The 16,912-nt window shown below is 44.2% G+C and overlaps 1 protein-coding gene across 1 annotated transcript in view; it reads left to right on the top strand.

Annotated features, from left to right (window-relative positions):
* CA14 (carbonic anhydrase 14) overlaps positions 1-14,888 on the top strand; it is a 35,297-nt gene extending 20,409 nt beyond the window's left edge. The window contains exons 4-11 of the mRNA XM_083167156.1: positions 705-847; positions 6,957-7,052; positions 7,874-7,940; positions 8,956-9,113; positions 11,029-11,152; positions 12,588-12,605; positions 12,804-12,888; positions 13,826-14,888. Coding sequence (XP_083023282.1) covers positions 705-847; positions 6,957-7,052; positions 7,874-7,940; positions 8,956-9,113; positions 11,029-11,152; positions 12,588-12,605; positions 12,804-12,888; positions 13,826-13,835 — 701 coding nt within the window. The 3' untranslated portion in view covers positions 13,836-14,888. The remainder of the gene's footprint in view (positions 1-704; positions 848-6,956; positions 7,053-7,873; positions 7,941-8,955; positions 9,114-11,028; positions 11,153-12,587; positions 12,606-12,803; positions 12,889-13,825) is intronic.
* The last annotated feature ends 2,024 nt before the right edge of the window (positions 14,889-16,912 follow it).

Below are 16,912 nucleotides of genomic sequence, written 5' to 3'. Positions count from 1 at the left end.
CATGAATCCCATTGTGCACATAAAAAATGCAATGGGTTCTACAGTCTTTGTAGCTTGAATACTACTCCTGAAAATGACCCCGAATGATAGGACAAATGCAGAAGAGGCAGCGAAAGGGTTAAGCCCGGATTCACCTCGTGTCACGCTCCCTACACTCACATCCTATTGCTCTGTCCTGAGAAATTGTAATGATTAGCATTAATAACACAGGAACTTGGCTTCCAGGGATCATACAGTTCAGTGAGGCAGAAGTTTCCTAAACAATCCCCATTCAGGATCACCGCTAACAAGTTCTGAAAACTTTTAAACAGTCCCCAATGTTCCTAATTACTAGGGTGGTTCTTCAAGTAAGGTAACAAGGCCTCTCGCTTGTGTAATGTTCTTTTTCTCAGTCTGATTTCCCGGCAGGCCAGAGCAGGTTGACCATTGTTTCTCCTCACACCCATTAGATTCGCCTCATATTAGTCTTACTGTCCCAACATCAGGTGTAAGGTGTCGGGGCTGGGGGAGACATGGTCACACAATGAGGGACTTTGTTTTTCTTTGCGTGAACTTGCGGAAAAACGCTGTATGCCTGCTCTGCCAGGAAGACGACGCTGAGGGATGTGATTAATTGTACAGTACGTAAGGGACATGCTGATGTAAGGGAAAGTGTACAAAGTGCCGTCACTTTCTGATGTGAATGTTCTGCCTTTGTTTTCCAGTTGTGCTTTCCCTACCATCATCCATGCGCCTCCGCGGTCTCTCTTATAACTTCACGGCCGTCCAGCTCCACCTACACTGGGGTAACATGGCTCTACGAGAAGGGTCTGAGCACCAGATCGATGGGAAGGTGTACCCGGCAGAGGTAAGATTTTAGGGCAACCAAAGACGGATAAAGGGTTACAGCAGGGGTGTGGGCAGTGACAATGCGGACGTGTACACCCCTTACACTATCATCCCCAACGTCTGCTCTAAATACATAATAATAGAAATATTGCAGAATTGTGTGAAAAAAACAGGAAATACAGTTTTAAGGCTTAGGGGGAAAGTTAGTAACTGTTGTAAGAGTGAAGAGTGTGGATGTTGCCCATAGCAACCAAAGGGATATAATTTTTTTTGATTATGCAATAGAGAAATGAAAGATAAAACCTGATTGGTTGTTAGTTACCTTTAGTAAATGTAGCCCTTATGAGCAGCATCATGATGACGGGCCTGCTGTATGTGGAGGCCTGGAGCTGCAGCTTTACAACCCAGGAAGGACTGTGGCCTTGAGGGTAACTACAGGTGTATGTGCTGCCACATCACACCGCCCACTGCAATACAGAGAACTGAGGGTAGTGGGCCTAATTCAGGCATGATCGTAGGGCAAAACCATGCTGCACTGCAGGTGGGGCAGATGTAACATGTGAGTTAGATTTGGGTGAGTTATTTTATTTCTGTGCAAGGCAAATACTGGCTGCTTTATTCTTACACTGCTATTTAGATATCAGTTTGAACTCACCCCACTCAAATCTTATGCTGCCCATACACTTATGCGATCGGAGGTGATGCGACATGGAAGTGCGATGTCCATCGCTTCCGATCGCATCTTGTGGTGCAAAAATTGCCCCCTTTCAGCACCCGATGTTGCATGCCATCGATGGCGATGGAACATCAGGTGCTTAGACAGGGCGGGCAGAGGGCAGTGGAGTTGTGTAGCGCTGTGAAGGAGCGCTAGCTGGCGGCAGGGGTCATCGCAGCAGCAGAATTAGATTTTTTTTTTAAGCACTAGGTGGCCCTTTGATTGGCTGATTGAGAGAGCTCAGCCAATCAGAGGGCCACCCAGTGTTTAACAGTTTATTTTCAAATTCTGCCACCACCGTTGACCCCCACCGCCTGCTAGCGCTCCTTCATAGCATTAAATTACCTAGACTGACTCCGCCAGCGGTCCCTCCGACTCCCTCTTCCCAAACCCGCCACCGCCACCACAAGCGTTCCTTCCAGCCCCCCACCCATGGATTGCATTCGAGTGATCACATGTGGTTAAAAACAACATCTGATCGCTCCATCAATTTGATAGATATTATGTGCAGCACATACTATCTATCGGCGCGACATTCACCCGGGTGCCCGTGCATCGCATCGCATGGTCCATAAAATGTGCATACAATCATTCGATTTATCGAACAGATGTTGTCAAAATCAAATGATTGCATGCAATATCACGTAAGTGTATGGGCTACATAACTCTCTCTGCACATGTTACATCTGTCCCATCTGCAGTGCAGCATGTTTATGGCCATTGTGGCCCACAACACAGCGAATGACAAACCTGTTTGTGGGCCACAAACATAAATTACAGCGAAAAAGCAAAATGTTCTGGCGCCCAGTAATATTAGTGCGAATGTAAAGTACAGAGCGGGTACATTTACTAAAGTGTGAGTTTTAGAAGTGAAAGATGTTGTCCACAGCAACCAATCAGATTCTACTTAACATTTATCTAGCACCTTCTAGAGGATAAAAGCTAGAATCATATTGGTTCCTGATTCTCAAAAATCCAAAACAAAAAAAAAAAGGTGACAAGAAAAACAGTTGATGCAGCATCCAGTAATAATAATAATAATAATAATAATAATAATAATAATAATAATAATAATAATGTACTTAAAAAGTAGAGAATAGATAAACTATAAAAGTGCATCATGTGTACGTAATATAGATAAAGGCAATATGCATGAAATGAGAAGCGAGCAGCCAGATATAAGGCTGGAAATAAATGTGTAATTACCAAGCGTAAGTCAGACTGTACAGGTCACCCGTGGTACATGCACGTTGTATTCATAGGTTATTGCGGGGTCATAGTTTATTTCGGGGTCATAGGTTATCCCGGGGGCAGCTGTAGTAGATGTGTAAGCAGGAACAGGCTAAATATGTCCCAGCATTCCAGCGTGTGTGCTCGACGAAGGTGCAACACGAAGCATTTACTAATTAGGCCAGATGTATCAAGCTGCAAGAAGTGCTAAAATAGAGAGTGATAAACAGATCCTACCTGCAATTTCACAGGCTGGGTTTGAAAAATGATAGTAAGGAGCTGATTGGCTGGTGGTTTATCACTCTCCACTTTATCACTTCTTGAAGATTGATACATCTTGCCCATTAAAGAGTAGTCCCCGGGCCCAGGGCCACCATCTTTTTGGTAAATTGGCAGCATACGACATTTGGAAGCCCCCCTCCCTCCAAACAGTCCGGACTCGCCTGCGTTGTCCAAACCGTGATGCTGATCTAATGCCCCGATATTACTGCTTCCCCAACCCATTGCTGCCCCTGTTGTCCCTTAGTTGCATTTTTCGCAATGCGACTGCAGCAAAAAGTATTTTTTGCAGATTTTTGCAGATTGTTGAAAACGGCCTATTAGTAGGGATGACCATCGACCAGCAATGATTTAGAATCATCGATGGTTTATTGCCGATGCTGAATACTTTTGCCATCGATGTTTGCTCGTTTGTTTTTTCAAAGTGCAGGAAAATGGAGCTCAGCTCCGCCCCCAACACACACAAAGCCCCACCCATGTGTATTGATTGGGCCACAGGCCAATCAGTGAAGCATAATGGATGACCATCAATATGTAAAACTATCAATGGTCATTCATTGCATAGTTTTACACCATCGATGGCCAGTTGCACTTTTACCATTGATGGCAAAGACAATGACGGCCGTCCCTACCTATTAGCGAATTCTGGTAATTTGCGTTTGTTTCTGAATTAGGCCACCAGTTGTTTACACTTGACCATATCCATGATATATCATTACTGATGCAGTTATAGTGCAGATCGTTAACGATATATGGTCTAGTGCGTACGCGACTTGTCTTGCACTGTACCTTTCCGTTATACACCGCTATAGCACCATGTTTTTTGTTTTTCTCTACCAAGTTAAGCAGCATAGAACTGATGGGCGCAGGATTAAACCTCTCCCTAGGAATTCTGGGTAGAGATATGCAAATGACTGAAATACTTGGTGCGCGACTACAATTAGCTTAAGGTTAAGGCTTATATTCTTATTGCATGGTTTGTAGCATTAGGCAGGGTCCAGCTCAGGAAAATCTTTTCTCTGTTGGAAACGTTTATCCTTTCTCCGGCTGCCAAAGCCGCCAGAGGGGTCAGACTAGAAACGCTAACATGACGGGATTCTAATAGCATCAGAAGGACATGAAACAAGTCTATCCTTTTATTATATTAGTTGGACCTACTTCAATTCAGTTAATGAAATAAGATTCTGCTGGATCACAAAAACATTGCATGAGACAGAGAATGACGTTGCCGGGGTCGTGACTCTGAACTGAGGGTCGTCATGTGACATGTGACCTTCATCGCGATGTACTGATCGAACCAACCAATTACAGCAGGGAAAAAGCTGGTCACACTTCGGTCATTGTCAGATCTGGCCAATCACCTAAGGGGTCAGTAATACCCCTTTTACACCAAGAAGCAAATTACCAGGTTAAAGCTTTTCAACCCAGTAATTTGCTGAAGAACCTGGGTTTTTCAGCGGCGTGAAAGGGTCAACACGGATCTTAAATCCCGGCACTCCAACCCTGATCTTGACCAGGGTCGGTGTGCCGGGATTTAAGACTTGTGTTACCCTTTCACACCACCAAAAAAAACAGGTTTTTCAGCAAATTATCAAGTTGAAAAGCTTTAACGCGGTAATTTGCGGGTGGTGTGAACGGGGTTCGGTTGCACCCGGCACTCAAAAATGCCGGGTAATTGCCAGGTGGTATAAGTAAAACAACAAAGCAGAACACCTTGGTTTAGCATCAGTACATCTGGCTGCTCCACCTAATGCCTTTGGTGAGCCTTAAAAGGAGACGTGGCCTGGTGGAAAGTGGAGCGTAGTCTTGCACCGGTATCTTATTACACTCCCACCAGTCAACATGTGACCAGTTTGCCATTGCCGACTTACAGCCACAAAAACTCCAATATCACACATGTGCTGTATTACAAAACTCATCAGTGGTGATCTGTGATCATTACCTGACCACAACCTCTGCGATAGAGCCCGATATAGAGACATCCCTGTGTCCAGCACTACTAGGAACAGTCATACGGTCTAATGCAGTTCTGAACGCAAATCCTAACTGCTCCCACATTGCATGCATAAAAATAATGCTCATTTCCACCTATACATTAGTTGTGTATATATATATTACAGCTGTGCGCATCTTTGTGGCTGGACCATCCCAATCCGTAGGCTTGGTGTCATAATCGTAGCTATAACGAGCGCACATTTGCAACAGTCCTACTATATTTGGTCCAAAATACCCTTCTATAACCAGGCGTAGTTATGATTACGCACAACTCTGTATAGACCGAAATCTCTCCGGCACGCCTCCATTGAATGCAGCTGAAATGTGACTTTATACGGCGAGTACGGCTTATTTTTCGGCGAGGAAGGCACCTCGCCATATTCAATGTTAGGGTGAAATCCGCACCATCAGAGGGATCCCCTTAAACAGCGAGTCCGCTCCATTTTGTGGCAAGCCCCGCCGTTTTAATGGCCACACTTGCTGAAAAGAACCAGTGAGGTGGAAACAGCGAGTGAAGGGGAGACAGGTGAATACTCTGACGGCGCGCTATCGGTACTGCTTGCCATCATCGCTTGCCGTCAGAGCATTGCATACCCCTCAATAGGCGCTCTGCAAACAGACTGCGCTCAATCGGTTGGGTGGTCCAATCAAGCAGAACATAAGGGATATTGCACCACCTGCTGACTGATGACCAAACACTTGCAGCAGGTGGGCATTCCCCCAGACCACCACGTGGATCACAGATCCCAATGATCTCCTGAAAACAATCAAGACAGCAGGCAAGTGTGTGTGTGTGTGTGTGTGTGTGTGTGTGTGTGTGTGTGTGTTTTATTGGTGAGATTTTAGTGTTGTGTACAAGTGCACTACGTAGAAAAAGGTTAAACTGATTTTATTCACAGTGGGATAATGTTAATTTTCTAGTACAGTTCCCGCAGCAGGATTATAAACCTGCAAGCTCTGTGCTGCTGGCAGAGGAATGTGCTTACTGCCTGCGGCCAGCGGCCCCGTAGGGCTCAAAGCACAACAAACAAAGGGCCCTTCATAACTCAGACAGCAGCGTCAGCAAAACATCACCCTCCCCGGCCCATGTGCAATCCTTGTACAATAACACAGGATTACGCCATTGTAACGTATAAAATAATCTCACCCTGATGAACACATCGGGGTCCCTCATTGCGCTATTTGGCCGCAAATTCTTCTCACCAGAATATCCTTGTTTGATATCAATTATAGATTGTAAGCTCATTCGTACAGTGATCTGATATGTGACTAACTAGACTGCAAGCTCCTCAGGGCAGGTTTATTCCTTATACTGTTATTTCTTGGAGGTTATTAAGCCACCGGAAAATCGGATCACATACACTGGATGGAAATGAAGTCTGGTTATTTATTTGTAGCATGTGGACAGCGCACCAGGTTAACAGCTTGGCAATTCTCATGTTACAGCATGGCAGGTATTCCTGAAGACAACACATAGGCTTCACAATGCGGGGACACTTCAGAGATCCCTAGCATAATGCCCACATCCAGCCTATTGCCCAGCCACTAAAAGGCATTGGAAACACTAACCCTCTGCTCTGGAAAAAACATATAAAAGGAAGTAAAATCTGTTTAATTAGCAGACAGCGATGCACAAAAAATCTTAGGAAAACCCAGACTGGATCTAATTAGTCCTGCTGCTGCCGCTTTAAATCCTGGACTGGATATTCCACATTCACTTCACGTGGAAGTAAGATTTTATATAATATATACAGTATATATATATGTATATATATATATTAGACTGCAAACTTTGTGGAACAGTCTCTCTTCAGCCTATTTTCATGGGGCAAAGTCATCTATAGAAATGAGGTTGCTCAATAGGAAATATTATTATTTTATATATCCATTTTTTTTGTTCCCAAACCAGCTACATATCGTCCATTACAACTCTGACAAATATTCCACCATCAATGATGCTGTAAACAAGCCGAATGGGCTGGCTGTGCTGGGGATCTTAATTGAGGTGAAAAACGTGTTGTGCCTTTCTTTTCTTCCATTTACCTGCCTATGAGGTACAGTCTCATTGTATTAGATAAGAGTTCTATAGTTAACACCACGCGTTTTAAACCAGAGCAGAAGCCTGAAAAACTGGGAAAGGAAGTGACGAAGTGTAAAATCCCTTTTGAGTTCATGTCAGCCATGTATGTATATTACCTGACAGAGGTGTATATCTTGGATATGGCACAGCTGTAGTGAGCGCTACACATTGCATACTGTTAGAAAGCAGTTTTGTGTTGAATATAACTAGAAAAAAAAAGAGGCAAGAACTCACCCGGATGATGAGAAAAGCCAGAGAGAAGCCGACAAAATGAAGCAAATGTTGCAGGAAGACATATAGAGCGTCAATATGTTCAAGTCCTCAAGACGTAGGAAACCTCTCCTTGATTAGACTTTATCGGCTGTAAATTAAATAGAAAAATATTATTATTTTACCTGTTGTGGGGATGCCAATAGCACATGGACAGTCTACACCAGTGGTAGCCAACCCTAGCCCTCGAGAGCTACCAACAGTTCACATTTTCCAGACAACCTAGGTGCTGCACAGCTGCACTCATTAATCACTGACACAGATACACAGATGGAGCTAATTAGCTCACTTGTGATTCTGTGAGGAGACCTGCAAAACATGCACTGTTGGTAGCTCTCGAGGTAGCCGTATACACTTCCTGTAGGGATGTGATGGGAGATGGGAATCTGTGTTTACATTGATGCTCTGCTGCTTGTGGATGATGGATTTCCCACTAATCTGAAGTTTTATTTTCTTCTTAAACCCGCATAATGCAGATCGGGACTATGGAGAATACAGGATACAACAACATTCTTAATTATCTGGATAGAGTCCGCTACGCAGGTGAGGAATGTTATCTCTGCCATCTACGGAGGTCATTTACAAAGTGTAACGCAACCGCATCACATGCACATCATATTTGTACACCTTTAGTTTCTGCACGTGCGTCATGTTTTATATATATTACATATGTACAGCCCTTCATCTATATTTCTGATCTATAACATCCATGCACCTACATTACATATGTATAGCCCTTTATATATATATATATATATATATATATATTCATCATATACTCATCAGCTCTCAGTGATTATAAGTAGTACACGTGACATATGGCAATGTGGGTTCCTGTATGTCCTGTAATGTAGAAAAGGGCTCCAAGATTGTAACAGAAAACAAGGAACTGTCCTCCTAAATAAACACTGCGCAATGGAATAAAGGTTCCAGAGGCTCTGTCCTGGCTTACCCCAGCTCCTGTCCCCCCCGTCCCCCCCTTATACTGACCTCCTTCCAATGGATCTGTCTTCCCATCTTCACCTACCCAATGGTTCTGTCTCCTCTCCTTCCTCTGGTCCTGTTCTCTTCTCTACTTGCCCGAATCTTCCATTCTGCTGGCCTGCTAATTGCCCCGGTTCTCTACCTGTGGTAGATCCTGTAATGGTGGGGCAGGCTGGAGGGTGGGGAGTACATCAAGGTGGTAATTAGACACATAAGGAAAACAGTGACATAAGGATCACTGCCCCAAGGGCTAATGTAATGTAAGTGAGTAATGTTTGAGTACCACTGCTTTAAACCACAGTGGCCTACACTTCCCAAATGACAGTCTCCCGTAGTAAGGAGCCATTTCCAAGGCTCCTGAGAGCAGGCAGTTTTCCCAGATGAGCATTTGACCAGAATTGCCCACTGCAATGCACACTGTGGCGATGATGAAATTAGCACAATCATTCTCCTTTACATAACCTAACGACACAAGTCTCCACTAACTCGCTGCCACCTCTTCTGCTCACATCCCTGGTGAGACAACCAGATACATCAGGCAGGAACGTCCTAATGGCACTGATGTCCTCTGCAGGTCAGACAGCACAAATCCCGTCTTTCAATGTGGAGCAGCTGCTTCCTGAGAGTATGGACAAGTATTTCCGATACAGTGGCTCCCTAACAACACCGCCCTGCTATCAGAGTGTACGGTGGACCGTCTTCTGGAACGCAGCACAGATCTCAGTCTCCCAGGTAAGTGGACGATGTCATACACCCTATCGTCACCCACAGACAGCGGGAGCAGACATGTTGTGGGCGGACATTAATCACTTTCCTATCACAGCCTGATGAAGGGCCCACAGCCAGATAATGTTTGGGACTCAACTGTTTGTTGATTAAAAAAACCCTAACCAATTAGAGTAATCCGGGCCCCTTTGCACTCATTGAGCCCTAGTCAGGAGTCTGTACTTTCCTTGTATTGCCATCACCAGACTCTGAACTAAAAAAGGGTGAGATGTACTAAGCCTTGAAAAGTGATAAAATGGAGAGTGATAAACCACCAACCAATCAGCTCCTACCTTTCATTTTTCAAACCCAACCTGTAGCATGGCAGTTAGAAGCTGAATGGCTGGTGGTTTATCACTCTTCATTTTATCACTTTCTAAGCTTAGTACCTGTGGCACTAAGAGTTAAATGCCCGGTTATGCCGCTCTGTCCGTATGCTGGGTGAAGGCTCTTCTTGTTATCCTTTGCTGTAGGAGGTGATGGAGGACTTGTGGAAATCACTGAGCACATGTGTTTCTTAGCCATGATTAATGAGTGTATCATGGCTGTCGGCCAGAGTGTGTCCATATAAGTGCGTAGTAAGTCTGTTGTAGCATAATTCTCAGTTACGTCAGAGGTAAGCAGGAGGAGGACATTGTTCCTGATATTACTGCCACAGAGAATAGAATTGTACCATCTCCGTTTGCAGAGTCGGTGTCCATTTCTGAAAGACACACAGTTCGGCCATGTTTTTCTGAACCAGTGTCTTCCAGTGCAGACTTACTGACCCTGGCAGTGGCGTTCGGTTGCCCATTCTGCATAAACGTAGAGTTTCTCACATGGCCAATGGCGATCCGATGCACTGAGCACCTTTTTTGTTATGGCGTCTGCGCTGCAGAAGCATCATTTCGTATAGTCCCTGCATACAGAGACGCAGCGACCGTCGTCGTAGCATCCATCTCTGACTCCACATCACTCCTCTCTGCCCCATCTTCCCCTCCTCGCTCTTAATAATTTTATATTACTATAATTACGAGGGGTAAATTTACTAAGATGGGAGTTCTATTAAAAGGTGGGCTGTTGCCCATAGCAACCAATCACATTATATTATCTTCTAGAACAGGCATGTCCAACCTGCAGCCCTCCAGCCATTGTGATACTACACATTCCAGCATGCCTTGCAATAGTTTTAGCATTCCCTAATAGCAAAACTGTGGCAAGGCATGATGGGACTTGTAGTTTCACAACAGCTGGGGGGCCGCAGGTTGGCCATGCCGTTCTAGAAGATAATAGAATGTGATTGGTTGCTATGGGCAACATCCCAGCTTTAATAGTACTCTCATCTTAGTAAATTTACCTCATAGATATGTATTACAGCATCGCCATATCTGCTGAGTTAGAGCGAGCTGAACACCCTTCCCCCTATAAAGACAAAGGCAGACGGGGATCCTTATAAATTGCAGTTTAAGTGACACTTTATTCTGCTTACTAATAAGGCCGATACATAGAGATAAAGCGTCCTCTGTCCACTCTGTAATGTGAAACTGTAGCCGATTGTTTGGTTGGGATTGGGGCAGTGGGAGGCTAAAGCCTCTATGTATACAAACAGAAATGTGCTAATTAATCTACTTATAAAGGATAGAATTGTTATTCTGCTTTCATGAGAGGAATTGCTGCCCGATGAAAGGTTTTCGTTAAACAAATTGTTTTATTTCATGTTAATGGTTATTTTTATGCACAAACAAAAAGAAGTATCGCATTAAGGTGCCCGTGTGAGCAATGCTTCACGGCAGCGGCCATTTTATGAGATCCGTAATGAAGCCGTGTTCTCGGGAACATTGGTACAGCCCACAAAATGGCTGCTGGCGCACAATGTTTCATGTTCTCTCATTTCTGTTTGTAGATGCAGAAATTAAGTGCAACGCTCTATGCGGCCCAAGCCAGTTCACCACCGGGGTTACTGCAAAATAATTTCAGAGACCCCCAGCCGCTGAACCAGAGGACCGTATACTCTTCCTTTGAGATAAGTGAGTGCATTGTATCCTGGGGCCTTGACATTTTTTTAAACCAGTAGCAGTCTATTCTACCTTTGTTTGTTAATTAGTTTGATTTAAATCCTTATAAATACTTAACATATGTAGCCAGATACCCCTAAATATCTAGTTATGGTGAGGTAGATATCTCTAAATGTCCAGCTGAAAGTCCCACTGTGGTGAGGGCGGGTAGGCAGTAATGTCCATTTGTGGTGATAGCTCTAAATGTCCAGCTGTGGTGAGGGCAGGTTGTTGTACAAGTCCAGCTGTGGTAAGGGCAGGTAGCTGTACAAATCTAGCTGGGGTGAGGGCAGGTAGCGGACATGTCCATTAGTGGTGATATCGCTAAATGTCCAGCTGTGGTGAGGGCAGGTTGCTGTACAAGTCTAGCTGGGGTGAGGGCAGGTAGCGGACATGCCCATTTGTGGTGATATCGCTAAATGTTCAGCTGTGGTGAGGGCAGGTAGCTGTACAAGTCCAGCTGTGGTGAGGGAAGGTAGCTGTACAAGTCCAGCTGTGGTGAGGGCAGGTCGCTGTACAAGTCTAGCTGTGGTAAGGGCAGGTAGCTGTACAAATCTAGCTGGGGTGAGGGCAGGTAGCGGACATGTCCATTAGTGGTGATATCTCTAAATGTCCAGCTGTGGTGAGGGCAGGTTGCTGTACAAGTCTAGCTGGGGTGAGGGCAGGTAGCGGACATGCCCATTTGTGGTGATATCGCTAAATGTTCAGCTGTAGTGAGGGCAGGTAGCTGTACAAGTCCAGCTGTGGTGAGGGCAGGTCACTGTACATGTCCAGCTGTGGTGAGGGCAGGTCACTGTACAAGTGTAGCTGGGATAAGGGCAGGTCGCTGTCATGTCCATTTTTGGTGATATCTCTAAATGTCCAGCTGGGGTGAGGGCAGGTAGCTGTACAAATCTAGCTGTGGTGAGGGCAGGTGGCTGTACATATCTCGCTGTGTTCAGGGCAGGTAACTATTGATCTCAGCTGTGGTGAGGGCAGGATCTCAGCTGTGGTGAGGGCAGGTAACTATAGATCTCAGCTGTGGTGAGGGCAGGTAACTATAGATCTCAGCTGAGGTGAGGGCAGGGAACTATAGATCTCAGCTGTGGTGAGGGCAGGGAACTATAGATCTCAGCTGTGATGAGGGCAGGTAACTATAGATCTCAGCTGTGGTGAGGGCAGGTAGTTGTTTAGGTCTTGTTATGATGAAATCACTCATCGTTACAGGTCATCTGATGAGATCACATATACATATCCTATTACATCTCCATATACTATAGTGAGGCCAGATAGTTCCATGAATTCAATGCTGAGGGCAGTATATTCTAAATCTTGTGTATTATGCCAAATATGATATTTTAAACTTTGAATATTTTACTGTCGTTATAAATATAAATGGAAATTAATCAGTTTTCTTTTTCTTTTTCAGAACCAGCCTTGTCTTTAGGTAAAGTCCCTTTATTTTATCTACGTATATGACCCAGATCAGTTCTGTGGTTCTCAAGTTCGCCGATTGTTCTTACATTATTTTATTTTAATTGTATTCCATAAGATCTCACCTAACACTTATGTATGTCAACTAGTGTGTAGACCATGTGTGCCTAATCCGAAAAATAACTTTTGCTTTTTTTTTTTTCTATTAAAGGCCAAATTCTCGCCATCATATTTGGAACACTGGGGGGAGTGCTGTGTATCGGCTTGATTTTGTTCGTTGCCATCAAGAAATTCAGGTAGGTAATATTTCAGTAGGAAAAGACTGGGGATGGTATGAGACCATTCGCAAGGAAACCATTGATTATTTCACTCACCGATGGTCTCCCCTGCTTTAGTTTATATTGAGTTGTGGGCCAACCAGGACCCAGGGGTGTGGCTTTGTGGATGTCTGGGCGGAGCTATGCTCCGTGACCGGAAACCTTGAAGAGAAAATATAAATAAACAATTATGCTAGCTCTGTAGCATTGATGGTGGGAACCATCATTATGGCAAAAGTAGTTAGAATTGGTCATAGACCATTGAGGATATCTAGCCCACAAACTAACCCTAAGTCCCCCACTAGTGCCTAAATAAATCTTACCCCCCCCCCCCCCCCCAACACTAACCTGTCCCACACACTTACGCTCAGGGTGAAAGCGGTCAGTCTTTTGGCTGCAAGTCGTGATTTCGATGTTGGTATTCTGACTGTTGGCATTCCGGCAGCCAGGAAATCAACTGCATCCCTTATATACTTAGAATATTGTATTTCATTTGGACTAAGGAAGGAATAGGTTCCTACTCAGCAAGTGCAAATAGGCAGCGATACACCGACCTCTGCACTAAATTACTTCTAGCGCTCGGTTTAGCCGACAATCTAGAAACATTTTTTTATGAAAATAATACCCTGCTTATGAGAGATAATTTCATAAAAATTTAATAACCGGTCTACAGCTCCCTGCGTAGTATTAATTGCATTAGAATTCCCCTCCTAGTCAGGCAGCTAAGCCCACTAGTAAGCACTGACTAGGGGTCCATGGACTGTCAGAAATGTTTGTAATATACAGTTTAGCACATTGCGCCACCTGCAGTTTGTCTTCGGGTACTGCAGTCACAATTAAGTGGACCTGTCATGACTAACTTATTTTAAGAAGACACCTGCGGAACATCGCTTATTATAATTTATATTGTTTTCAGGAGACACTGAACCTAAACCGAAAAAGTAACAGTGCTGGTAGAAACGGAAACTGTGAAGACTTTTATAAAACGTGTCTGCAACTCCGCTGCTTGTAACGAGGATTCTGGAGCCAGATTGAAGACTGTGAATATTTTGTGAATATGCTGCTGACATGTGCGTTACGTGTCCTATCCTCGGAGATAAACTCAATTCACCCCCCGATCTTGTAGTGTCTTATCCAGTTATCTTGCTGCAAGGTAGTTTGAGAATGACACTATCCATGCTGCTCTACTGACTTCTCCCTAACTCCTGATCGAAATGCCTTCAAAAACGTTTCTTCCCATCATCTGAAGCCTCCAAGCCACAGCTGTCCAAACAGACTTCCTCCGAAGACCTTCTGTAATGTTGTGATACACTGGTCCAAGTTCCGGTGGGGAATCTAAAGAAAAAAACCTGAGGACTAATAACCACTCCGTGCTTGGGGTCTATTGCTGTGTTGTTGGGGGGTGGAGAGTGGGAACGCCACTTTTGACAGTCACGTTTTGCAGAACCTCTCGGACCTTATTAAGCCATGGACTTGGCCTCCAAAACAGGGTTACCTAAAGCCTCAAGTGCCTTTCAATTCCATGCTTACACTCAACTCTTCTGTACAGCTGATTGGCGGAGTCCATTGATTAATACGTTCCTGTAATTCTCTTGTATTTTCCACTAACCTACAACCATGCACCTTACAGAACTTTGAGTAAACCAACCAATACTGTGCCTACAGATCCTGAGCCCTGAGAAACAGATCATGTGGCCTTTTCTCGTATGTTAATGATTTGCCACCTCCTTGCAATGGAGGCAGCCATTTTGAATTATTTTGTAGCCTATCAATGCACTGGAACCAATTTTGTGCCTCTGGGATGGCCCACTAGTTCCTAGTGAAAATTCAGTAACCTGCCCATGTTAATGCTGTGATTACTGCAAGAGCCGAGTCCTGTCAGACCAGCTTCTGGGTTCTGGATTCATCTATCTACTTAAATGTCTATTTCTGTTATTTTTGTAACATGCTCCAGTAATAAAGATGTCCCTTTACCTGAATTTGGATTTAAAACTTACATACCAAATATGGGCTGATAGTAAAGCACCGGTTCTTGGGCAACATTTGAAAGCTGTACAGCAGGTGACAATTCATACCTCATTAGATTGGATGTAACCATCGGTGCCGAGCCATGGATGCACTAAAAAACCTGAACCGTTGGGGTGCTTTAAGGACCCTATTTGGTAACCTGTGCATAACTATAATGGGGGCTCTGCAATAGGAACCTCTAATTGGGTGCTTCACAAACCAGTGGAGAAGTGTGCCATGGCAACCAAATCAGCTTTGAAGTCATACAACGCATGTAGTACAAAATGTACCCTGTGTGGACACCTTTACCAATAAGTCACTGGGCGGTATTCAATGTGAATACCTGCGAGGTGCAGCGAATCCTTTTTTGGATTCGCTGCACATTCGCCACGTTCCGGAGCCGGCGGGCTCCGGTATTCAACGAGTCAGGGGCAGCGAGCCCCTGACTGGCGAATATGAGCTCCTGCGGCGATTGCCGCAGGGAGCCTCAGGATGGTGCCAGGCAGAGAGATGGTAGTCTCTCTGCCTAGCCCAGACCTTTGTGGGGGGTTAGGTGTGCTCCCCGGGTGCCAGGCAGCACAGGCTGCCCCCCCGGGGGTGCCAGCAGGCGAGCGTATATTCACTACACACGATCAAAATGATCGTGCAGTGAATATATGAATATGTAATGAGCGGCTCCGCTCTGACGCCACCTGCTGGATGCTGTGTAAAAAATAAATTAAAAAAAATAATATTATTTTTAAAATTAAATATATATTCATGTGCTTACAGCACATGAATAAAAATAGCATGCCCCTCCTCTGAATAAAATTCCTGATTTTTTGACACCAAATGTAAAAAAACAAAACACTTTATTTTAAAAGTTCACATTCCACTTCACCATAAAAAGATAGCGATTGCTACTCGGTGAATCATGGTGAAAAAAACCTTCAAATGTATTCGCCATGTGGTCATTGAATAGGGTGATTCACCGTTTTTGTCAGAAATTCGCCAAACAGCACAAATTCGCCATAAAAACCTGGCGAATCAGGCTCATTGAATACCGCCCACTGAATCAAGTTAGCATTCAGATTCGCCTAATTACTAAATAGCTTTATAAAGAACATATTCCATAACCAACAAGAAAACATTCAAATAAAAGTGGAGTAGTTGTGGGATAAGACAAGGATAAGATTCCGTTTTTGTTTTTTTTAGCTGCATGACGCCCCATATCTTAACATTGTTCCCTTACATAGATGGGGGTTAGATATTACACATATCCCCGCCGTGGTAAATGGAGAGCTTGTTGGTCTATAGAAACACAAACAAAATAACCAAGAAAACTCTTTATTGGATAACTGTATTGCAGGCCTGTAAAACCAGTAGTTATCTGTACCGGTTGATTGGCTGCTCTCAGTACGTGGGCCCAGATCCTGCAGTGCATAGTAAGATAGCGGCTGCACAGAAGAGAACTGACTGGGCATCTCTGGCCCTTTCCCAGTAACATGTGCACCTTCTAAATCGCACCAGTAAAGAGATTCAATTCCAGTTCTTTTCACTCCCAAATAAAATAATAAAAATAAAGCAACCTGAGAATACAGGGGACTGGAAAACCTAAAGTATGAATCAAAATAATGTCCCTGGCTGCATGGCTTTCTAGATTTCCTATCCCACCCTTACTTCCTTTAATACAGTGATTCTGAAACTTGATCCTCAGGACCACAACAGTTCACGTTTTCCAGGTCACCCTACAGGTGCGTTCATTACTCATTGACACATTTCAAAAGAGCCTTAGGTGGAGCTAATATTGGGGCAGATGTATTAAGCCTTAACAAGAGATAAATGCAAGAGTGATAGTTAGTGAGAGATAAACGTCCAGCCAATCAGCTCCTTACTGACTTTTTTCAAACACAGCCTGTGACATGGCAGTTAGCAGGTGATTGGCTGGACGTTTATCTCTCTTTATCACCCTGGCATTTATCTCTGGTTAAGGCTTAACACATCTGCCCCAGTATCA

Source organism: Crinia signifera, chromosome 12 (assembly GCF_055691185.1).
Source record: "Crinia signifera chromosome 12, ASM5569118v1, whole genome shotgun sequence".
In the NCBI taxonomy this organism is placed as follows: Eukaryota; Metazoa; Chordata; class Amphibia; order Anura; family Myobatrachidae; genus Crinia; species Crinia signifera.
Note: the sequence above shows the minus strand (reverse complement) of the source record. Positions and strands in the feature narration are given on the sequence as shown.